Below are 23,681 nucleotides of genomic sequence, written 5' to 3'. Positions count from 1 at the left end.
GACACGGGGAGTGAGACACGGGGTGTAGGAGACACGGGGAGTGAGAGACACGGGGAGTGAGAGTGAGACACGGGGTGTGGGAGACACGGGAAGTGAGAGTGAGACACGGGGTGTAGGAGAAACGGGGAGAGACACGGGGAGTGAGAGTGAGACACGGGGTGTGGGAGACACGGGGAGTGAGAGACACGGGGAGCGAGAGACACGGGGAGCGAGAGACACGGGGAGTGAGAGTGAGACACGGGGAGTGAGAGTGAGACACGGGGTGTGGGACACGGGGAGTGAGACACTGGGAGTGAGACACGGGGAGCGAGTGACACGGGGAGTGGGTGACACCGGGGAGTAAAGTTGTGCTCACCTCTTCCTCAGAGGTCTCCGTGGTGTCTGTCTCTGTGTGTCGATGTCCGTCACTGTCTTAGTGGGTCTGCTAACTCCCTCTGTCTTTATCAGTGTCTGTATGAGCCTCAGTGTGTCTCTCTGTCTCTGTGTCTCTATGTCTCGGACTCTCTATGTCTCGGACTCTCTGTGTCTCAGACTCTCTGTGTCTCTCTGTCTCTCTCTCTGTCTCTGTGTCTATGTCTCTGTCTCTCTGTCTGTCTCTATGTCTCAGACTCTGTGTGTCTCTGTCTCTATGTCTCAGACTCTGTGTCTCTGTCTCTGTGTCTCTCTGTCTCTAAGTCTCTGTGTCTCTCTGTCTCTATGTCTCTGTCTCTCTGTGTCTCTGTCTCTATGTCTCAGACTCTCTGTCTTTATGTCTCTCTCTGTCTCTATGTCTCAGACTCTCTGTGTCTCTGTCTTTATGTCTCTCTCTGTCTCTATGTCTCCGAGTCTCGGAGTCTCCGCGTCTGCCTCTGTCCCCGCGTCTGCCGCTTCAAATCGCGCCACTGCGTCACGTGATGACTCCCCACCAATGGGTGTCAATGTGTGAGCACAAGTGCAGTTCAGAATGCCAGATAAGAGAGATTACCTCTAGATCTGGGGTGGTGCTGGGGTCAGGTGAGAGGGATTACCTCTAGATCTGGGGTGATGCTGGTGTCAGGTGGGAGAGATTACCTCTAGATCTGGCGTGGTGCTTGTGTCAGGTGGAAGGGATTACCTCTAGATCTGGCGTGGTGCTGGTGTCAGGTGGAAGGGATTACCTCTAGATCTGGCGTGGTGCTGGTGTCAGGTGGAAGGGATTACCTCTAGATCTGGTGTGGTGCTGGTGTCAGGTGGAAGGGATTACCTCTAGATCTGGTGTGGTGCTGGTGTCAGGTGGAAGGGATTACCTCTAGATCTGGCGTGGTGCTGGTGTCAGGTGGAAGGGATTACCTCTAGATCTGGCGTGGTGCTGGTGTCAGGTGGAAGGGATTACCTCTAGATCTGGTGTGGTGCTGGTGTCAGGTGGAAGGGATTACCTCTAGATCTGGTGTGGTGCTGGTGTCAGGTGGAAGGGATTACCTCTAGATCTGGCGTGGTGCTGGTGTCAGGTGGAAGGGATTACCTCTAGATCTGGTGTGGTGCTGTTGTCAGGTGGAAGGGATTACCTCTAGATCTGGTGTGGTGCTGTTGTCAGGTGGAAGGGATTACCTCTAGATCTGGTGTGGTGCTGTTGTCAGGTGGAAGGGATTACCTCTAGATCTGGAGGCGCTGGCGGTGGTGTTTCTGTACGAATTTGAGTGCCGCAATCACGACCAACAACAACAATAATAACAGCGGAGGGTGTTGAAGGCGGGCACTGGGCTTCTTCCCCAGTCTCAAACGAGTGCTGCGGTGTGCCAGCAACGGGGCGTGGTGCTGTCCACCCACCACCACCACCACCTCGTGTACCGGGTCACCGGCTGCTGCTCGCCGACAGCTCTTGCCCCAGCAGTATCCTAAAGGCTATACGGGGGGGGGGGGTCTTTACTTTTGTTCCGGAACAGGGGCGAGATGTTATCTCCCTCTCCGGGCCCTGCGGCGGTGTTCCCCTGTTTCATTTTCATTTTTTAGGTACTAAGCTTTACTACCCCGGCTTCGCCCGGGACTTGGATTCACGACGCCCGGCCGCCTTTGTCTCCCCAGTGGCGATGTTCACACAGCAAGGCAGTTACTCGTTTGAGGCTGAGTCGACCTAGGGGATGCCCAGGACCGGTTCAAATAATCGTCACCGGTGGTGGCCCGTGAGCGGGAATCGAACTCGGGTGGCCGGGTTCGTAGCGGGGCGCGCTAACCACTACACTACAATGCGTTACGCTTCCACACACACACACAGACACACACACAGACAGACACATACACAGACACACAAACACACACAGACACACACAGACACATACACAGCGCGCTAACCACTACACTACAATGCGTTACGCTTCCACACACAGACACATAGACAGACACATACACAGCGCGCTAACCACTACACTGCAATGCGTTACGCTTCCACACAGACACACACACAGACACACACACACAGACACATACACAGCGCGCTAACCACTACACTACAATGCGTTACGCTTCCACACAGACACACAGACAAACACAGACAGCGCGCCAACCACCACACTACAATGCGTTAACGCTTCCACACAGACACACACACAGACACATACACAGCGCGCTAACCACTACACTACAATGCGTTACGCTTCCACGTGCGCGGGTCACGTGACAGATTTGACGTCACAGCTCACTTGCCGTGCAAAAAATAAATGCATTATTGAGCTCCCCGCCCCCCCCCCAAAAAAAAAGTTAATTTTCATAATTGTTGCATGGTGTACAGTCTGGAAAGTACCCACATGGCAAATGTCAAGTTTGTTGCATGTTGGGAAGTACGCTAAACATTTTGAACAGACACACATAATCACAACTTTGCCTTTTATATATATGGGGATAACCCTGTGAGCCATGCGGCTCTTGACTCGGGTGCAACCCGCAACAAAACAAAAACACGAACAAGAAAACATCTTAAAGTGACTACGCGCAACGGACACATCCAGGAAAAAACAGCAAAAGTCTTCCAGAAAAAAAATATTTAAACGCTGTGTGCAAAAATCCCAGTGGGATGCAAGTCAAACAATAACAACCATAAGACAATTTATATTAAAGTTATCAGGCTAACTCTGTACTACAACAAACAAACATGGCTCAACCAAAAATTTCAAAATCACCAAAATAAAGCTATAAAAACAATGTAACAGTGATCATAGGAACTGTGATTCAAATGTAACAATAAACGATACACATAACATGTACGACCAAATTTTGCGGCCATAGCTGGCTGCATGAGTCACTTAATAACAGCAGGAGTATCAGTAGAAGTATCACAATTTTTCAATACATTTCCACGCGATGAGCCGCTTCTTTGAGCTGTTAATTCGTGGCAGCCAAGGTCGCTCGTGAGAGAGGGCAAAAAAGCCATACAGCTCAGTGGGCTTTACCTGGTGAAATTAATTTGTAGTTTTTAGCACAGCAGTTTGACACGGGAATCCACTCGACCACAGGGAGAGAGGCACGCGAACTCCAAATATGTAAAGCCTGGATTTTCAGGTAGGGGGGGGGGGCAACCCCTCCAGCAATGAAAAATTAAAGAGGAGTTGTTAGTAAGTAAGGACTTGTCCCTTGCTTCTTATTCAACGCGTGTGCGGCGATGGCGCAGCCATCGATCGAGGGTCGAGTTCGAACCGCGTCGTGTGATCAGCACCGCGCTCACTGAAGGTGAATGCCTTCAGGGAAGTCGTGGACTGTATACGCAACTGCGCACAATTCTGTGAGTCGCTTATAACTAATTTGCCGTTACTTATCGCCAATTATGGACAATTGTCCCATCATCTCATAGAGTCCCTGGCATGTAATAATATGCTACACAGTGGCAGTGAGGGTCGCAAAATGCCGATTTATTACTAATAAACCCCAATGATCGGATCATTGGGGGGGCACGTGCCACCCCATCCCCCCCACTGGCTCCGCCAGTATCATGGAACCGTCGACCAGTTGAGGAGGAGGTGAACGTCTCGTCACCGCGGCCACGGAACTTCGGTGTTTACTTTCGCCATGTCCGTGAAGAATTTAATTTGCTTGCTTCCCACCAATACTGTTCACGGAAATCGGGACAGTGACCAGGAACCGTGACTCGGGACCGTGACTCGGGACCGTGACCCAGAGCCGTGACCTGGGGCCTCGTTCTGCACCGATGCCTCGCAATGGCTCCAACGTCCCCTCAATCGTTGAGCACGGCCTTTCTGGAACGCACTCTCCGAACGCACTTAACATGAACGGCTTCACCGTCACTGCATGAAATGTCCAATACCGTCCCTGAACACGAGGACATTTAGAACGTTTTGGATTTTTTTTACCATCGCAGGGTTGGGTTTTGCGATTTGTCAAAAAACGTTTGACTCAAATCTGTCAACACGCGATTCAAATAGCCTCATTGTTATCGTTTCATCTTGGGTGGGCAGCAGAGTTGTCGACTGTTGCTTGCTGCCAAACCCCGAGGCGTATTTTGGTTTTCCGGTTCCCCTCCGTTCATTTCTTTGGGCTGTTTTGTTGTTACGGCAAAAATGATAACATCCAAGACCTATTGGCGGCCTGTTACCGACGCTGCCTCCTGGCCTTTGGCCTGGGCTTCTTTTCACCCGTGGAGGACTCGACCAGGCCCTGCCCTGACCCCGTTAGTGGCGCTTAGAACTGGGGCCTTGGGTCGCCACTTCTCCCGTGTTTGACCCGGACAGTCTCCGACTCACCTGGTGACTAAGAGAGAAAGAGATAATCACTCTCCCAACTCACCAGGTGAATGAGAGACAGAAAGAGATAATCGCTCTCTGACTCAGAAGGATGCTAACTTTCAGGGATAATAAACAAGGTGAGAAAACCAATATAATGCAGATAGGTGCAACGCTAAAACTCGTGAAAATATATATAAAGGCGGAGGTTCGATTTCTTGGACATGGCATGAGAAAACAAGAGACTGAATTTTATGTTTTGACGGAAAAATCATCGGTACAAGAAGCTGGGGAAGACAGCGAATTAACTTACGTAAGCGGTCTGATCAATGCAAGGTTGCTGAGCAAATATAATGGACAGAGCTAAATTGAGAAAGGCCATGATCGCAGGCATCTTTGAGAAAGGACATCATGGCACACAGAGAGTGGCAGGAATGGATATGTACCGAGATTTGGTTCCAGTATTGCTCTGCGTACGTACGTTGAACTTCTTTCGCACCGTACGTAGTCAACCACGCTAATCGGAGGTGCGGGGGAAGGACAACAAAACTAAACACAGAAAGCAGTTCTAAATGAATGAATTTTTAATTGCGATTTAAAAGTGCATAGCTACCTATGGCTCCCTCATATCGGAAGGAAGCGCATCTGAAAGCATGCGGTGTCCGAGCCGGTCTTGGTTCGATGGCCAGCCAAAAGCCGCCGTGAGGGTGAGCGGCGTTTGCGTGACGCTTTATGCTCCTCGACGCAAGAGGTATCGTGGATCATTTGTGAAACTCAATGAGAGTGAATAGGCCCAGGCTGAGCGAGAAGCGTGTCTAGGCTTGCTCTGCAGTGGAGAGAACGTGGCCACCCTGGCGTCTTGAGATGTCGCTGTTCGTGTACCAATTAAAATTCTTCTTAAATGTTCAGCATGCTCAAGATGTTTACATCTATCTGGCCACTACTGCTGCACATGTAAAAACAATTGCACAAACACTTAACAAGATGTATTTATTTCTTTTTAAGGACACATTCCATGAAAAATACCAGAGTGAAAAGTCTTCTGAGCATAATGGCACCAGTAACAAACAAAAAAACTGTTGAAAATATAAAACATGTAACACCCAACAAAATAGTAATCTTAAAAATACTGTTTAGATTTTTTTTAAACATACATTCCATAATTTAAGAGTAAATAATTAAATTTGTTTTAAAGATATGGACAGAAAGAATTATAGTTTTCTTAATCTTAACACTGTTCTTAAAAAATATGTAAATCAAAATAATGTATTGGTGTATGTACAAAAGCTTGCTCTTCTGGTAGAAATAGTAAATCTGCGGTAAACGAGGTACGAGCAGGCCAGGGATCAACGCCTCCTCCTCACGCTGCTCCCTGCAAGACAAACCCCAGCGGCGTGAGGCTGGGCACGGGCAAAATCCTCGCAACAATCGCACGGCTTCCATTAGTTGTCCACACAGCGAGCGAGCATTCAAGGGGTTTTTATATGCCAGAAAATATTTCCGTGTTCGATAAGGAATGCGCATAAAACTTCCCCATTTCTTGGATGCTAAACTAAAACTAAACTATTTTTTATTTTACCAGTTAAGGCCCACTGAGCTATGTAGCTCTTTTTCAGGAGCGACCTGGCCACAAATGATAGCACAATGCAGTGGCTTATCATGCAGAAAATGTATAGCAGCCAAATAATCTAAATGAGGACCCCGAGAAAAATCCTCACGACCACAGGGAGAGAGACATGCAAACTACAAATATACAGCAGCAGGCGTCAGGTAAGGCCTACATAGCTCTGGACTTTTCCTGGTAGAATTAAAATTGTTTTTTATAAAAGTTTTTCAATGGCCTGCTCCTGCGAATGACATGAAGGGATCTTTAACGTCCCCTGTGAAGCTGACAGTGCGTCATATTATTACCAGGGTGGCCATTCGATTCGAACCGCGAACCTCTGCAACAAGTGGCGAACACGCTACTGACTGCGAGGTCACATCACCTTCTCAAAGAGATTCTAATCCGGCAGGCCGGTCCTGGTTAACGCATGAGGGTCCCGGCGACATCATTACCAGGAGAGGAGGCCGTTGTTGCGTGACGTCTTCACGCTCCGAATTGGGAAACAAAAAAACCCTCGCAAATCGCTTCGTTGGGAAATACGCGTGGCAACCATCGTCACCCGACTAAGAGCAGGGCATCTCCTGCAATAGAGTCCTGAGACTTTCCTGGGCAAACGTGCGCGGTGACAATGATGATGCGCGATTCACGAACGACATCTCCTGCGTGATGGCACGGCGGGCGATCGCCCCCCACATTACCTGGCTCTGCGGCGGGCGGTGGCCCAGTCTGTACGGGTACAGCACCGCGATGCCCACAAAGCTGAGGATGATGGGAGCCGGAGCCATGAGAACTTGAAGTGTGAGCATCACATTCTTGGGCTGCTCCACTCCCCGTGGCACGTACCCAGCGAAGCTGCGCACACACACACACACACGCGCGCGTGCGTGCGTGCGTGCGCGTGAGTTCACGAGCCACTCATGGCTACACGCCTTCTCTAAGTAGCAGCTGAAACCTCCGGAAATGCTGTGAAATGTGTCAAGATTCAGGGCTGTGCTGAGAATCAAGAATCAATTGATTGTCTCGTTTTTACCATCTAATTGTTATTGTTTGTTAGTTTAAAAAAAAAAATCTCTGACCTATGTTTAGTCTGGCCCGTGTCTAGTCTGGCCCATGTGTGTCTGGCCTGTGTGCAGTCTTCCCCGTGCGTGCCTGGCTGCGCCTGACTGGCCGTGCGTGCCTGGCTGCGCCTGTGTGGCTGCGCACGTGTCTCTATCCTAACAGTCACCTAAGGCAGAGGTTGGAGATGCCCAGCGTGGCCCCCACTGCGAACTTGTTGAAGAACACGAAGAAGGAGTAGAAGAGCGCCTCCTGGCCCGGGTAGTCTCCGTGGCGCTGCCGGAAGTCCGTGATGGTGTCCGGCAGCATGGACCTGCAGGCGGACACGACGAGTCATGGTGAGTCGCGATGAGACGCGGCGAGACACGGCGAGTCGCGACGAGTCACGACGAGTAACGGGCGGGCGAGGGTCCGCCGCCGAGGTGGTGTCGACGCGGTGGGCCTTACCAGGGCAGGAACGACGCGGTGGCCACCGTGATGCCCGACGCGGCACACACCACGAACGCCAGCGGGTCGCTGCTCGGTGCCAGTACGATGGTGATGAGGAACGGTATCCACCACTGCAGCGCACAGGTGAGCACAGGTGGTTGTACAGGTGGGTACAGGAGTGCGCACAGGTGGGCACAAGATCAACACACACTACGATCACGATGCGCACCGCGTAACACACGAAGCGTTTTAAAATTCTAAAATAGTAGAACCCAGAACAGGCTCCCGCTCAGACACAGAGCTGCTTCAGCAAGCAGCGATCTGCCAGATTCGGTGCCACGCGTTGCCCTCTCGGCTCATTTAGACCTCTCATTAATGCTCGTAGACACGACGTCTGGCCGGGTCGGGGCGGGTCAGGGCAGGTCGGGGCGAGTCAGGGCGGGTTGGGTAAGGGCGGATCAGTGCGGGTCGGGGCAGGGCAGGGCAGGCGGGTCAGGGAGGGTCACCCACCTGCAGAGGAAGGAGAATGGAAACAAATCTACAAAAATATGAGCCGGAAACGAGCCGCGTTAGCGGTGTCAACGCCGGGGGGCATGCGAGCGAGCACATACCAGCATTCCGAAGATGATCATGTTCTTCTTCTGAATCCTCTTGAGCATCCACTGGCTGACGGGCAGGAAGAGCACGGCAGACACCTGCAGGCAGCGAAGCGGGGCGGGAGCGGACGCCGTTAATCACGCACGCCGAGCTTCGCAAGGGTCACCGGCGACGAATGCGATCGTCATCACCGCACTGGAAGATTCGCTGCTCTGAATTCACTTCTCTGTTGTTATCAAGGTGGTGACACAGGGAAACAGTGTCCATCCATTAAGTGGACAGTGGGTCTTATGACTGAATATATTAACACAAAGACGGTCACTGCACCGCGCGCTTTTGGATGCGCTTCCGCGGACATCTGAAAAGCTCTTTTTGCCAATATTAGGAAGCCACTGGAGCCATGCACGTTTAAATCATCATCTAGATTGACAAACTCTTTTGTGTTTAGTTTGTTGTCCTTCCCTACGCACTTCCGACGAGCACGGTTGGCTACGTACGGCACGAAAGAAGTTCAACATACACACACACACAAACCTAATCGTGATAAGGAGCACTCGGGAGTGAGGCCTCAGCTTTCCTCAATGTAAAACGCGATTAATGGGGCTGCACGCGCGCTCAGGCACAGGCAGCGGACTCCAGCGTGGTGCCAACCGCGGTGCCGTCTGAATCGGCGCCGCTTGCTTCACGAACAGAGTGTGGGGCACTTGACCGGACGAGATGAAGGCGCGCGGCCTTCCAATAAAAACCACAAGAGAGGTTGTTGGGTCAGATACCGTCAAAATAAACGTGTCGTTAAACCCGCCACCACCCGACACAGCCAATTAGTAAGGTTAGTCACGTAAAAAAAGCGTGCCAATTCGTTACTAGTTCAGCACACCGGTGTGTTGGAGAGTAAAACCCATAATATTAACCCACAGGATTAACGCGAATGTCACTTGTCAAAAAAACGCACTTGGGGTGCGGCGATCGAGGTTTAAGGCAAAAGAAGCCAAGCGTGGTGATGTCCGTCAGTCCGTCCGCTAGACGGCCCCATTGAGGAGCGCCTGCCGGGAGCGACAGCTCATTAGAGCGTGTTGTGTCGCCACTGTGAGCGGGGAACGATTTTTGTTGCGAAGAAGGGCAGAGTTGCTCGACATGAACGCGTTCAATTTCGATTGAAAGCTTTCGTGACTGCAAGGATTCATCTTCTTTGGTTCTTTCGGTAAAGTCACGTAGAATGAGAATAAAATAATAAATTAATAAAATAAAATAACACGATAAAATCCTCGAGACAGTCTCGTCCCTTCACCTGATGAAGGCCACTTGTGTTGTGGCCGAAACGTCGTGAGAATTTTATTGTGTTATTTTATTTTATTAATTTATTATTTTATTCTCATTCCACGTGACTTTACCGAAAGAACCAAAGAAGATGAACGCGTTTGTATTATTTGTCAAGATTCGCCGAAGGAAAGAGCGGTGGCACTCCGGGTAAAGGGGGAATTTCAACTCTAGTTTCTCTCTCGCTCACCTGGCCTGCAAGCTGCTGCCGCTACTGCTGCACAGTGCGGGGACGAGGCGACACGGGGAGGGAGACAGAGAGAGGGGGTGGGGGGGGGAGCACCGCTGGGAGGAGCGTGCGGAGCGCGATGCGGCCACGGGGAGGCAGTGCGAGCCTGCGCGGGGCCCGCCGGGGGCCTCGCCAACGCCGGGAGCGCCGCAACGCGGCTCCTTGGCAAGACGCCGGCAAAGTCTACGAGCGGACCGCCCCCACCCCCTCCCCCCCTCCCGCGTCCGTCCCTTCACTGACAAAAGTTTTTGTCTTTTTACACATCCCACCAGCCGCACAGCCTTATGGGAAATTATGCACCTCCCAGAAGGCCGTGTAGTGGCTGATGTAGTCCTTAATGCATACTTTTGCATGCGTAAGCCAGACATGCGGAGGCGCAGTGTCTGCTCACCAACGAAGTTCGTTCTCCGCATTGACGTGCGTGATTACTCGGTGTTAAGACGCTGAGGGGTCGAATGCAGCCGAGTAAACTGCGCAGGAACACATGTGATGTTAACTCCCTCGCCTGGTATGCCGGAGATCATGGGTTCGATCCCGACCCTGACACCTGACGCCTGTATATTTGGAGTTTGCGTCTCTCTCCCCGTGATCGCGTGGATTTTTCTCCGGGTCCTCCAGTTTTTCCCTCCACATTTAGAATCAACATCATGCGTTTAGAGTATTTGACTGCTATACATTTCCACACGATGATAAGCCGCTTTGTTGAGCTCTCATTTGTGGCCAGGTCGCTTCTGAAAAAGAGCTACACAGCTCAGTGGGCCCCACCTGGTAATATGAAAAGTTTACAGTTTTAGTTGATCGCAACCTGTCTGTGACGAGTTTTATAATCCAAACGAGTGGCACGCGGCGGCACCGAGTTCTCAAATTACATCAAAGGATGAAAGTTCACAGCCCAAGCATCTGCCCGACCAATCGTCTCTCTGTGCGCCAATCATAAAATGAGCGCGACGGTCGGCAGTGGCTGCCCTACAGCTTGGACGCGAGGCTTCCACCGTGGGCTTAGGCTATCGGTGGCGACGAGCAGAGCCCCAGACAGACACTCGGAGGTGTCACAACTGCAAACCTCTAGGCACTGTTCACCAATGCAGGTCGCAGGGTCACCAGCGCCAAAGCCCTCGCGTGGCAACGTCCTCAACCCTCGCGTCCCACTCCGGCGTCTTTACGGAGCGCAGTGAGTTCCACGCACGGCCCTTCCGGCGTCCTTTACGACGCCACGCATGGCAACGTTCCAGCTTCGTAAAATATATAACCGTGAAAACGACACGACCTTTGAATGTCTCCCGATCTGGGTCTGTGGGAAGCTATGGTGGTGAGATGTCAACTACCTCGCCGATATACAGGAGGTCATGGGTTCGACCCTGACACCTGTTTTATATTTGGAGTTGGCGTGTTTCCTCTCCCCGTGGTCCCGTGTATTTTTCTCCAGGTCCACTGGTTTTTCCCCTCCACATTTAGAATCAACGCGACAAGCCACTTCATTAAGTTATCATTTGTGGTAGCCAGGTCGCTTTTGAAAAAGAGCTCGGTGTGCCTAACCCGGTAAATAAAAAAAACTGTTTATAGTTTTACAGAACCGGATCAGCAGTACAGCCGGCAAGCCTACAGGCTGCTGGGGGCGCGACCTGCCTGGGACACCGCGTGACGCACGATCACCCCGATGAGGCCACCACCACCACTTATGCGTGGGTACTCCGTAATACGCGTGGTCGATTTAATGTGGACGTACGGCGGCGCTTGCTTGGCCTTACCAGCACGGTGATGACCATTATCTGGAACTTCCCCTTCATGCACAGCACGTGCTCGAAGAACAACGCCAGGTTCCCCTGCACCAGCTGGGGAGGGCACGGGACAGGGGGACGATGGGGTCAAGGGTCGGGCGTTAACCCTCAGAGCAGCGCGGGGGCTCTCTGCGGGAGATGGAGGAGCCCCCCAGCGGTCAAGCCGAACCATCCTGTCACAGTTGTTGAGCACACGAGCAACAAACAGCGCTAACACAGCAGCCTGGGGTCACACGACGCACAGCAGCCTCGCCCTGGGGGTCACATGACGCAGCAGCCTCGCCCTGGGGTCACATGACACACAGCAGCCTCGCCCTGGGGTCACACGACGCACAGCAGCCTCGCCCTGGGGGTCACATGACATACAGCAGCCTCGCCCTGGGGTCACATGACACACAGCAGCCTCGCCCTGGGGTCACATGACACACAGCAGTCTCGCTCTGGGGTCACATGACACACAGCAGCCTCGCCCTGGGGTCACATGACACACAGCAGCCTCGCCCTGGGGTCACATGACACACAGCAGCCTCGCTCTGGGGTCACATGACACACAGCAGCCTCGCCCTGGGGTCACATGACACACAGCAGCCTCGCGCTGGGGTCACATGACACACAGCAGCCTCGCCCTGGGGTCACATGACACACAGCAGCCTCGCCCGGGCCACTGTTGGTTGTCATAAACGTCAAGCGAGCGTGTAAAGCAGTGGTTCTTAACCTTATTGGAGGTACTGAACCCTGCAAGCTTCATCAGTGCATTCACCGAAACCTTCGTAATTGGAAAAAATAAAATATTATTTCTTCAAAATATGCAGTGAAGCCGAATGGAAGGTATTCAACACAACAACCGCCGTTCACCACCAAGTGGCGGTGACGTCACCACGGCGCTTGTGCCAGGCTAGGTGCACGCGCGATGGCGCCCGCCCGGATTTGACGCAGGAATTGCCGTGATCGCCGATGAGGCGGCAGGAGTTGATTGGGCCCAAGATCTGCCACCGCTGGCACCGTTGTCGTGTTGAACTTTTTTTATTGCGGCAAGTGCACGATCTCCTCGTCCCCGGTGTGACTGTCGGTGGTTAAGGTGACCTCCTTCCTGCCAATAAAACTCAACGTGTTTGTCGACAATGATCTACTTCCTGCCGAGGGTTACACGTGACTGCGGCGTGACGAGATTGGCGCGACGAGGTTGGCACGACGAGGAGCAGAGAGGGCGCAGGGGTGGGGAGGGGGGGGGCAAGGAGGAGGCGCCGGCGTGTCACCTGCAGCGCGATGGAGGTGCTCACGTAGCAGCCCATGAGCAGCAGGTAGGGCCTGTAGGTGAAGATGCGGCGCATGCGGCGGTGCAGCGACAGGCTGCTGGGCCGACGGTTGAGGTTGGGCGAGTCTGCGCAAGACAACGCGAGAGCCGCGTGAGTGAGTTAGAGTGTGAGTGAGTGAGCATGTGAGTGAGCGTGTGAGTGAGTGAGTTAGAGTGTGAGTGAGTTAGAGTGTGAGTGAGTTAGAGTGTGAGTGAGTGAGCGTGTGAGTGAGTGAGTTAGAGTGTGAGTGAGTGAGCGTGTGAGTGAGCGCGGTGTGAGTGAGTGAGTTAGAGAGTGAGTGAGCATGTGAGTGAGTTAGAGTGTGAGTGAGTGAGCGCCGTGTGAGTGAGTTAGAGTGTGAGTGAGTGAGCATGTGAGTGAGCGTGTGTGTGAGTGAGTGAGCGCGGTGTGCGTGAGTGAGCCCGCGCGCTGTGCGTCATCGAGCGCCACTGCCGACGGCCCCAACGTTCTGACGCGCACACCAACGGCCAAGGCACATTCGGCAATGACACCGTAGCCTTGACGGGAACGCGACTGCACAATTAGCCCCCTTTCTCCGTAGCACGTCGAAGGAGGGTCACTACCATGAACGTTGTCGCCTCTTTCGTATTTTTCCTCAAGGCCACGAGGAACGTGCACTCATTGCACACACAAAGTGCTCGCAAAAAGTGAACCACGAAATCTCGTTGACCATCGCGTACACTCTGGCCATCCTCGCACCGGCGGCTTTTGGCTAACCATCGAACAAAGACGGTCACCGCCACGCGCGCTTTCAGATGCGCTTCTCCGGCCGTCTGGAACGCTCTTCCCTCCGATATCAGTTAGCCACTGGAGAGATGCACTTTTAAATCTAGATTGAACACTCGTTTCTTTAGAACTGCTTTTTGTGTTTATAATGATGTCCTTCCCCCCGCACCTCCGATTATTGTGGTACATCTACGTACGGTGCAGAAGAAGTCCAACATACAGTACATCCAGTGGCGGGTCATTGTTTGTGCGGGACAAAGTCATTTGTTTCCCCGCATACAAAACCGCAGGGAGCAACAAGTCAAGCGGAACGTACTGGGCCATGAAGGCAGTCACGAGCGACTGAACAAATAACCACATTCACGTGTCGCAGGTTGAAGGACACTTTTATATATTTACGCGATCCAACCCAAAAAACCTGGATCACTGTCATTATTTGTGCTCGTGTTGAACCAATGCTGCTGAAAATGATGCACTCCCAGAAAGGTCTGCGTGGCTGATGGGACGAGTAAAAGATATTTGCATTTGAGTTTTTTTTTTTATCACGCGGAGGCACAGAGATGGGAACGAGGCGTCTCGTCCGCCGCCGTGATGAGAACGCAGCGGGAAGGGGGCAGGCTCCTTAATAACTGACGAGGAGAGTAAGAATCAAATGAAAATTCGTGCAGGTGGAGAGTACGTACGGCATCGTGTGTGTACACTTGCGTGTACACACGCGTGTGTGTTCACTAGCAATGCAGTTCCGATTAAATCTAAATGACAGGATCGGTGGTGTAGGGATCAGCGCTGCTCTGCACTACGAAGCCGGCGACCCGAGTACGATTCCCGCTCGCGGCCAACACCGGTGACGATTATCTGAACAGGTCCTGGGTCTCCTCTAGGTCGACTCAGCCTCAAATAAGGCGGCCGGGCGTGGTGCTGGCCGCCAACCCCCTCATGTGCCGTGCCGGCCTTTGTAGGTGCTCGCTAGCAGCACTTGCCCCTACAGTCTGTGCAGGCTACACGGGGGATCTTTGTCTTTGTCACGAGCAACGCAATTCCAATGAAATGTCAACGACGACGTTGAGTTGCCGCGGCTGCGGTCTCGGCGTAACGAGACGCCGAAGCTACGATCCGTACGCACGGCGCGGACAGCACACGCGGTGGCCTGACAGCGAGGTGGGAGGCGACGTGCAGCCGGGGGAAGTCTCGCGCCGGAGAATGAACGATGGAGCGCTGAGCGTGCACCTCTCCCCGTCTTAATTCTAGCTCCTCCTGTCAGGATCAGCGCCCCCTCGACTCCGCCGCGCGAGGTGGGAGGCTGCCCCCGCTGGGGTTGCTGCCCCCTCTGGCCGGGGACACGGGGACACGGGGACAAGGGGACACGGCAGCCCCCCAACCCCCCACCCTCCCCCGTGCGGCCGACCCGGTGGAGCGGCAAACTCTGCGCTGTTATCGCCCCCGCTCCCCCCCCCCCCCCCCCCCCCGCTGTGGTTTGTTATCCGGCCGCTTTCCTACGCCGTGGGGACGAGGAGCCTCTCCACGCGCACCGCCCCCACTTCCCCTCCCCACGAGGCGGTTCTTCTCGACCGCGCGGGATCATCGGTTCGAGCCGACCCCCCTCGACGGGGATTTGAACTCGGAACCTCCCGGCTGCGAAGTCACTCGCTCACGCGCTTGACCGACGAGAACAGCGGGAGCAGGGTGAAGAGAGCGAGCGGAGGGAGCGGAGGCCTTGCGGGGGCCGTGCGCCGCCACGGTGACCGACCCTTGATCTCGCGCACTCCCAGGAAGAGGACGATGATGCACGCCAGGTAGATGCTGCCGATCACCACGGCCGCCGTCTTGTAGGCTTCCACCAGGGAGGCCTGCGCACCCAACGCACGCACGCAGCGGACAGAGCGGAAACGCCAGCGTCGACACGCACGGCCGCACGACGGCGCAGCCTCCGCGGCTTCCAGGGCCCGTGAGGTAGCCGCACCCCCCCCCGGCACGCACCTCGGAGGCACCGCCGCCGCGTCGGCACTCCGCGTCGCGACCGCGATCGCGACGCCGCGTGTTTGGCCACGTGCGCGTCAGTGGGCATCCCCGCCCCAAGGGATTCTCCGGGTGAAATATTCGAACGCGACGACCGAGCGCCAACTCGCCGTGCTCCGCAGGCGGAACCGGGGCATTCGCCTCGCGTTCGCCTCAAACTCGAGCTCGGAGGAGGGGTTCACGCGAGCAACGCGGAGCCTCGCTCGGCGCTCGGCTGGGGTGCGGCCCGGCGCAGCTCACGGAGGCCGGCCGAGGGGGGACGGGGGACGCCGCCAACGTCACACGTCGGCGGAATCACCGCCACGCTCACCGCCATCGCGCTCGGCAAGGCGCCGGCACGGGGGCAGGCTGCGCACGGCACTCACCGGGCACGGCCGCACGGACACTCAACACCGCACGCACGCACACACACACACACATTCCTCCCGCCAGCATGAAGCATCGCCCGCGTGCCTTCGTTTGACATCTTGGACCTGAAGGCACGCCCGCTCAGTTTCCAAGAATAAATGTCTCACGCTGTCTCGCTCTCACTCGGAGAAAGTCCCGGCGGCAGCAGCAGCAGCAGGAGCAGCAGGTGGCGGCACGTGCCAACTTGTCGGCTCGGCAAAGAGACTTTCTCTGGGACGTAAAAGCAGCACATCCCTGAAAACGGTCACGGATACTGATATCGTGCACGCGCCACCGACACCGTTCCTATGGCGCAGGCTGCCATGACGGCGCTGTGGGGGCGATGTTGCTACGTGGTTTTACCGAATTTTTTATATTTTGCCGGTGATTTTTCTAATTGAGACAAATCTGGACCATGCCACCGGCACACGCGGCCAGTTCTCTCTCTCACGTAACGTCACGGGCGGCGCGTGGCACTGCGTTAACCGACACGCCCGCGGTATTCACCAGGGCGGCCGCTGGGCTCGGACCATCAACCGCCAACAAAGCAACGAGTGCGCTCTAAAAATCGCTTTCTTCCGACGCTCCACCGGGGTTTAAACGCGCCACGACTCCCCGCTCGCGAGCGTCTTTGCGGGGAGAAACCCTTGGATGGGCAAGAGGAAGCGCCGCGTGCCTGGCGACGAGCCGTTATTTTTAGGAATGCGCCAAGCGACACCGCTTGCGTCCTCCGCGAGGCCAACTCCCTGTCGCTGGTTTCAAGCCGCGTATTTTTAAACGTTTTTTTTTGGTTGGTCTTATTTTATTAGCCCAGTCGCTCGCTCGCTCGCTCGCTTGCTGACACGTTTAGCCGGCAAAGATGCTAAAAACGAAATCCGTGTTCATAACCAAGGGCGCGGTATTCGGGTCTTGAACAAACTTTCCAGGACCTCTAACCTCCGCTGCACGTCCGCCGCTTCCCTTTCCTCGTCCGCTGCTAAAACCCCTTCTCCGTGCCTTCAGAACATCTGACTCTGACCACCGCCACTCTCAATTCCATGGCTTCCCCGAAAACCCTCTCAGCTCCAACCTCCAACGGACCTGGGATGGTCCACTGCAAGGCCACCTGTACACATTACCCCGGCTCCCGGCTTCCTGCAACATCGCCTCAACTCCACAATCCCCATCGCCGTCGTCAACATCGTCGCCCTGAGCGACCCGTCTGGACGCTTCGTTTCACGTCGCCCCCCTGGCGTGCCCCCCCCCGCCCTCCCCGGGCGGTGAAGAGGGCCGGCAGTGGCTGGCCCCCGGGTTATGACTGCGGGCGTAGTCACGGCGGTGATAGTAGAACCCTTCTCAACGGCGGTAATTAATTAGTTCCACAAAACGGGTTATTTCGCGATTCGGTCGTTAAGCAGAGAAATCTATGTTCACGGGTTAATTCGTTCGGATAGCATCGAAAGTTACCCTTTTTCACCAAAATGAACGTACTTTATAATATTTAAGCAATGGATATTCATACATAAGGATACTAACAACATTATAATCACACGTGGTTAATCAATGCATTAATTAATATTTACTGTACCTGCAACAGCCCGTCGTTAACAGGTGAATGATCAGTAAGCGAATACATTGGGCTCTTTGGAGGCAGACTAATGCCCCAGGTCACTCTGGCATATGATTCTCAATATGCTCTCTTGAGTTCTCACCCCTCGTGAATAAATAAAAAAATATCTCCAGCAGCCAAGGGGGGAGAGCCACAGTCAGCCTCTGCTCAACAGGAGGCCACGACTTCTCTGCTCCTGCAGCTGCCGCCATGGCTATTCCCTCCCCCCCCCCCCGAATCACTGTGGCCAACGACTGCGTTAGGAATCTGGAGGGATCTCACTTATTCAGAACTTCCGGTGCAATTCTATAGATCTGAGGTGGTTCACGGATCGGGTCAAGCATTACGGAGGAGGACAGCTTTTCCACGCAACACGCGAACTCCGATCACCCTCGCAGTAGGTTTTTTGCCTGGCCATCGAACAAAGACGGTCACCGCATCGTGCGCTCTTCCTTCCGACATTAAGAACCCTCTGGAGCTATCCACTTTGAAATCTAAATTAAAAACTCGTTTCTTCAGAACTGATTTTTGTGTTTAGTTTTCTGTCCTTCCCACCGCACATCCAGTTATCACGGTTGGCTACGTACGGTGCGAAAGAAGTTCAAAAAACCACTTGCTTGCGTTTGTGCGATGCTCAGCAATTCACTTGCATAAGAATCCTATTTTACGTCGACCGCCACTTGGCGGTGGCAGAGGGTTGCCCGTGTCCCGTGTCCACCACCGCCCCACGTGAGCCGGGACTGTGTGGCGGTGGCGCCGGCTGCGGGCCCTCACCCACCATGTCGTTGAAGGAGGAGTTGGAGGCGTTGGCGGCGTGCGGCGACGTGCACGTTCCATTGCTCTCGATGATGCCCCTCGTGCCACCCTGCAGGCCGTACGCCTGCAGGATGAGGCCTTGCACCAGGGCCCCCACGAGAATGCCCACGAGCTCCAGCGTCATCCCTGCCACGGCGCCACGGGGGGAGTTCAATCGGAACGGTGCTCTCGGCCGTATTTTATACGTATTTTTTTTCTCCAGGTAAGTCCTGCTGAGCTATGAATAGCTCCTTTTCAGATGTGACCTGGCCACAAATGAAAGTTCAACGAAGTGGATTATTACGAGGAAATTCGTGGCAGCAGCCAAATACTGTGAATGCGTGTTTCTTCTAAATGTGGAGGGAAAAATGTGGAGGGCCTGGAGAAAAATCCACGCGACCACGGGGAAAGAGAAACGCAAACTCAGGGTTGTATACCAGGCGAGGTAGTTAAGATCTCCTAGCCACCGTGGCTAGGAAGTTAACATCTCGCTACCCAGGAGAGCATCGCTGAGTCTTAAGACTCTCTTTCGGGAGGGCCCTGCGTAGTTTTCGCAGGAGGGGGCGATGACTGCCGTGTGTTTCCCAACCAAGTCATTTGCAGGTGATTTTTCAAAACAGCCTACTCTACTTAGAATGACGAAATTGGACCCCTGACGTCTACTGTGAAGCAGGCGGCACGTAGTATATTATGGTTAATTTTCCCGGAGTATTAACCATGGCATAGCATATTATTGTAAATGTACGCGGAATATAAACTCCGGGTGCATTAACCATAAATTTACCAGGGCAGCCTGCAGGATTCGAACCGCGAACCTCAGCGAATGCGTCACGAACGCCCTGGGCGTCTCGCGGGCCGTAGCGGAGGGATGGGTGGGGGAGGGGGGGAAGGATGGGTGGGGGAGGGAGGGAGGGAGGGAGGAGGGGGATGCTTACTGTGCGCGGTGGCTGAGTCTCTTTCTTTGGAGTCGCGGCTCAGGAACATGGTCATGGCCGCGTACGGCACGTGCAGCGTCTGAACGCGAGGAGAGTGGGGCGTAGACAAGCAGGGCATGCGTCAGCGACCCAGCGTCGTTACGGCGCACGCGCGCGCGGCTACGTTCGCACGACACCTTTTCTGACGCGCCCGACTGTTTGTGCTCGCTGGGTCAGCAGCGAGCACGAAAGTGAAGCCCGCCGGAGCAGCGGTTCCAAAACTCGTAATCGGGCGAATTGCCCGATGATGCTGGATGTAATTACCAGCGAAACGTCGTACTCAAACTGTAAATGTTGTGGATTCACTCTTCAACACACCGGTGGGCTAAAGTAGTGAACTAATTGTCTTTTGTCAACATGACACTTTTTTGCTGATTGGCCGTGTCGGGTGGTGGAGGGTTACGACACATTTATACATAACGCGATCTAACCCAAAAACCTTTATTATGAATAATATTGGTCGCGAAAGCCTACGTGTTAAACTGGTTCCAAAACTGTCTTGCGCCCGTGGACCAAGCTGATCTGCGGATGGGCACGCAGTGAACCAGCTGCTCCCGCCGTAGCGATCGACATTGCAGGTGCCACAAGAGTTACGCGGAGGCCTTCCCACGGCCTTGCCGGCCGGCGGACTGGAGGCCGGGGACCCGCTGCTCTTTTCACGACACTTTGTGATATATTTTTGTTACTGTTTTTATTTTACATGATAAGGCCCCACTGAGCTACGTAGCTCTTTTTCAGAAGTGACCTGGCTATCACAAATGATAGCTCGACGAAGTGGCTTATCACATGGAAATTTATAGCAGCCAAATGCTCTAAACGCGTGATGCTGATTCTAAGTGTGGAGGGAAAAATCGGAGGACCCAGAGAAAAATCCACGCGACTACGGGGAGAGAGACACCGCAAATTCCAAATATACAGCAAGCGTCAGGGTCGGGATCGAGACCCACGACTTCCTGTACACCAGGCGAGGTAGTTAACATCTTGCGACCCAGGGGAGTCTCAAGCCTCTTTTTCAGGAGGATCCGCCATAGTTTTCGCAGCAGGCCCACGCACGATCATTGCACGGACGTGCGGTCTGCAGCGTGAGCGGTGAGCACGGCTGCAAGGTGACGGCGCCATCTGCTAACGGCTGCGATCCGGACGGCGCGGAGGAGGGACGCGGGGTGACTCACGTTGAGGAACGTCTTGAAGAGGCAGTAGGAGACCAGGTACCACCACACCTTGGAGGACGTTTCCATGTGGAAGTTGGGAACGTACCACAGCAGGAAGTAGAAAATTACTGCGAACGGCGTGGAGCAGACGATCCTGCGGTTGGAGACACACGGCACAGCAGGCGACCGAATATAGTGTGTTCTCCTATAACGCGGTAGTTGTGTTCTCCTATAACGCGGTAGTTGTGTTCTCCTATAGCGCGATAGTTGCGTTCCTGAAGAACACCACGTTATGGAAAAATTGCGTTATGATAAATAATGTAGGATAAAGCACAGTCCGTGATAACACGTGAAATGCGTACGCAGGCTGAACAAAGACCTAGGCGCGTGGGTAGCATCTAGAAGCATCCAGCAGCATCCCAATGCCTCGTGTGTGACGCTACGCCGAGGCAGCCGTGCAACCGCTCATCCCTACTACAACGCGATGAATGCGTGTTTGGCCGACTCCACTGTTGGGTGTCTATACACCCGGAGAACACCCAAAGGTTGGGTGGGGGGGAAACGCTCAATCCCCGTACAGATGGAATACTGATGGAGATTAAGCGGCGAGCTTGTGCTGGAATGCCGTGGTCAAGCCAGGAGGTGGCGCCTCTGGACACCCACGGGGCCCTGGGAGGGAGGGAGGGAGAGCAGCGCATGCTGGGCCCACATATGCCGGGGCACAGTTCCCAATCACAGGGTCGTGAATTAAAACCACCTCGGCCCATCGTCTCTCTCGCCGGGATCGTTCAAATGAAACGATAAAACTAAAACAACGTTAACTATTTTTTCTTTTACAAGGTAAGGCCCCACTGAGCTATGTGGGTCTCTTTCAGAAGCGCCCTGGCTATCACAAATGATAGCTCATCGCAGTGCTTATTGTGTGGAAATTAATAGCAGCAGCCAAATACTGTAACCGCGTAATGTTGATTCTAAATGTGGAGGGAAAACCGGAGGACCTGGACAAAAATTTACGTGACCAAATATACAGCAGGCATCAGGGTCGGGATCGAACCCACGACTTCCTGTACACCAGGCGACGTAGTTAACATCTCCAAGCCACCATGGCACCCCAAGTGTTCACCACATTGCCGGGACTTCAACAGAGCGGTTATCAGTTGCAGACCTCCATCCACAGGAATGTGGCCCCTGCCTGCCGGCCAGGAGAACCGAAGTCAAAACCTCGTGTGGCTGTCCAGACGAACGGAGCTTCAGTTTGAAGAAGCGCAGAAGCGTGGAGCGCTTCTGGTGACAATCTCAAGGTGGTGAGGGCGTGAGCCGGGCACGAGCTCACCAACGCGTCCACTTTAGCCACGAGGATTCCGCTCGGTCCGGCCACTACGATCGAGGGACGTGTTTGCGTGTGGAGCTGTTGATCAGATTTGCTAACAGCGACGGGACTTAACAAAACTCGCTCAGGAACTCATTTTCTTAAGAAATGCTTTTCGTGTATAGTTTGTTGTCCTTCCCCCGCACCTCCGATTAGCATGGTTGGCTACATACGATGTGCGAAAGAAGTTCCACATACAAAGAAAGACAAAGATCCCCCATATAGCCTTAACAGACTGTTGTTAGAACTGTTAGCGAGCACCTATGAAGGCCAGCACGACACACGAAAGGGTGGCCAGCACCACGCCCGGCCGCCTTTGTCTCCCCAGTGACGAATGTTAACACACCGCACTAGGTACTCATTTGAGGCTGAGTTCACCTAGGGGGAGGCCCAAGACCAGTTCACATAATCGCCAGGTTCGTTGAGCAGCGCGCTCCCCACACACGCACACGCACGCACAGGAACAATCGTCGGTGAGCCGACGCCAGCAACTGCCCAAGCTCTGCCGTCCCCTACGTGTTAACAAGCGTCCAGCCAGTCGATGATGAGCGTTCAGAAACCGGAGCGCCCGGAGAATGCCCGAGCCCGCACAAGGGGGCAACAGAGTTCCCAAAGCTCCCCGGGCGCAGTGGCAGCGCTCACAGCCTCACAGCAGAAGGGCCTGAGTTCAATTCCCCCTCTCGGGCACCTCTCTCTGCGTGGAGTTGGTATATTCTCCCACCTCCCCCCCCCCCCTGTTCTGAATGGGTTTCATACAGGTTCCTAGGTCTCAATCTATACCCCCCAACTGAGTGCTACTGGGTATTGCCCACGCGTCCCAATGCTAAGAAGGGAGCGATGGGATGTTTGTACAAATGTGTTTGCACGACCTTGTTCCTGCTTAGCCGGGGTTATGGGCACCTCGACGCCCATGGGAAAGGAGCTTGAACCCCGTTGATGTGATCCACGAACCCTCGATCGACTCAGTTTCTCAACGAATGAAGGTACTTGTGTCACTGTTAGGTATGTACACGCTAAACTATCCATAGAGTCCGTAATACAGGGGTTTTTGTTTGGGTTAGATCGCGTAAATATATAAATGTGTCATTAAACCCACCACCACCCGACACAGACAATTAGTAAGGTTTGTTACGTCAACGGAACGTGGCCAATTCGTTACTGGCACAGCACACCGGTGTGTTAGAGAGTCAAGCCAGTAATCACAACTCGCTTCATCAGACGACAGACAAATATGGCTGTCGCCTGATGAAGCTAGTTGTAATTACTTGTGAAACGTCGTACTCAGATTGTCAATGTTGTGGCTTGGCTCTCCAATACACCGGTGTGCTGTGCCAGTAACGAATTGGCACGTTCTGTTTACGTGACAAACCTTACTAATTGGCTGTGCTGGTGGCGGCGGATTTAACGACACATTTATATTTTTACGAGATCTAACTAAAAAAACAACCGTGTTATGGATAATATTGGTCGTGAAAGTCTACGTGTTAAACTATCCATGTCGTACCTTCAAACGAAAGTCACTTTGTTATGCTCTGCTGAATGAAAATTACAGACGAGCCGTGAAAAGTCAGGGCAAGGCACTGCATGATTTGCATTGGTATCGTGGGTGAGATGTGGCAAGCGTTGAGAGTGGCATACACTCAAACACGGGTTCATTCTCTG

General features: G+C 53.7%; 2 protein-coding genes and 1 long non-coding RNA gene across 5 annotated transcripts in view; 1 reads left to right on the top strand and 2 right to left on the bottom strand.

Moving 5' to 3' along the window:
• The window catches only part of LOC116942573 (uncharacterized), a 40,948-nt gene extending 40,024 nt beyond the window's left edge, over nt 1-924 (bottom strand). For both annotated transcript variants that reach the window (XM_032954642.2, XM_032954643.2), the window contains exon 1: nt 356-924. The gene's annotated coding sequence lies outside the window, so the exon portion shown is untranslated. The remainder of the gene's footprint in view (nt 1-355) is intronic.
• A 4,737-nt stretch (nt 925-5,661) lies between these two features.
• The window catches only part of LOC116942572 (sodium-dependent lysophosphatidylcholine symporter 1-B-like), a 110,985-nt gene continuing 92,965 nt past the window's right edge, over nt 5,662-23,681 (bottom strand). For both annotated transcript variants that reach the window (XM_032954639.2, XM_076067203.1), the window contains 11 exons: nt 20,672-20,804; nt 19,461-19,539; nt 18,509-18,672; nt 15,487-15,586; nt 12,954-13,078; nt 11,668-11,751; nt 8,388-8,471; nt 7,795-7,907; nt 7,517-7,660; nt 6,990-7,143; nt 5,662-6,057 (listed from right to left, as the gene is read on the bottom strand). In XM_032954639.2, coding sequence (XP_032810530.2) covers nt 6,046-6,057; nt 6,990-7,143; nt 7,517-7,660; nt 7,795-7,907; nt 8,388-8,471; nt 11,668-11,751; nt 12,954-13,078; nt 15,487-15,586; nt 18,509-18,672; nt 19,461-19,539; nt 20,672-20,804 — 1,192 coding nt within the window. In that variant the 3' untranslated portion in view covers nt 5,662-6,045. The remainder of the gene's footprint in view (nt 6,058-6,989; nt 7,144-7,516; nt 7,661-7,794; nt 7,908-8,387; nt 8,472-11,667; nt 11,752-12,953; nt 13,079-15,486; nt 15,587-18,508; nt 18,673-19,460; nt 19,540-20,671; nt 20,805-23,681) is intronic.
• LOC142924627 (uncharacterized) lies at nt 7,595-11,745 on the top strand. The gene is made up of 2 exons (XR_012941739.1): nt 7,595-7,685; nt 11,491-11,745. It is a non-coding gene; the product is annotated as an uncharacterized LOC142924627 (long non-coding RNA).

Source organism: Petromyzon marinus, chromosome 15 (genome assembly GCF_048934315.1).
Source record: "Petromyzon marinus isolate PM22_M1 ecotype Great Lakes invasive population chromosome 15, UKy_Petmar_22M1.pri1.0, whole genome shotgun sequence".
Taxonomy (NCBI): Eukaryota; Metazoa; Chordata; class Hyperoartia; order Petromyzontiformes; family Petromyzontidae; genus Petromyzon; species Petromyzon marinus.
This window is presented reverse-complemented; position numbering and strand designations above follow the sequence as displayed.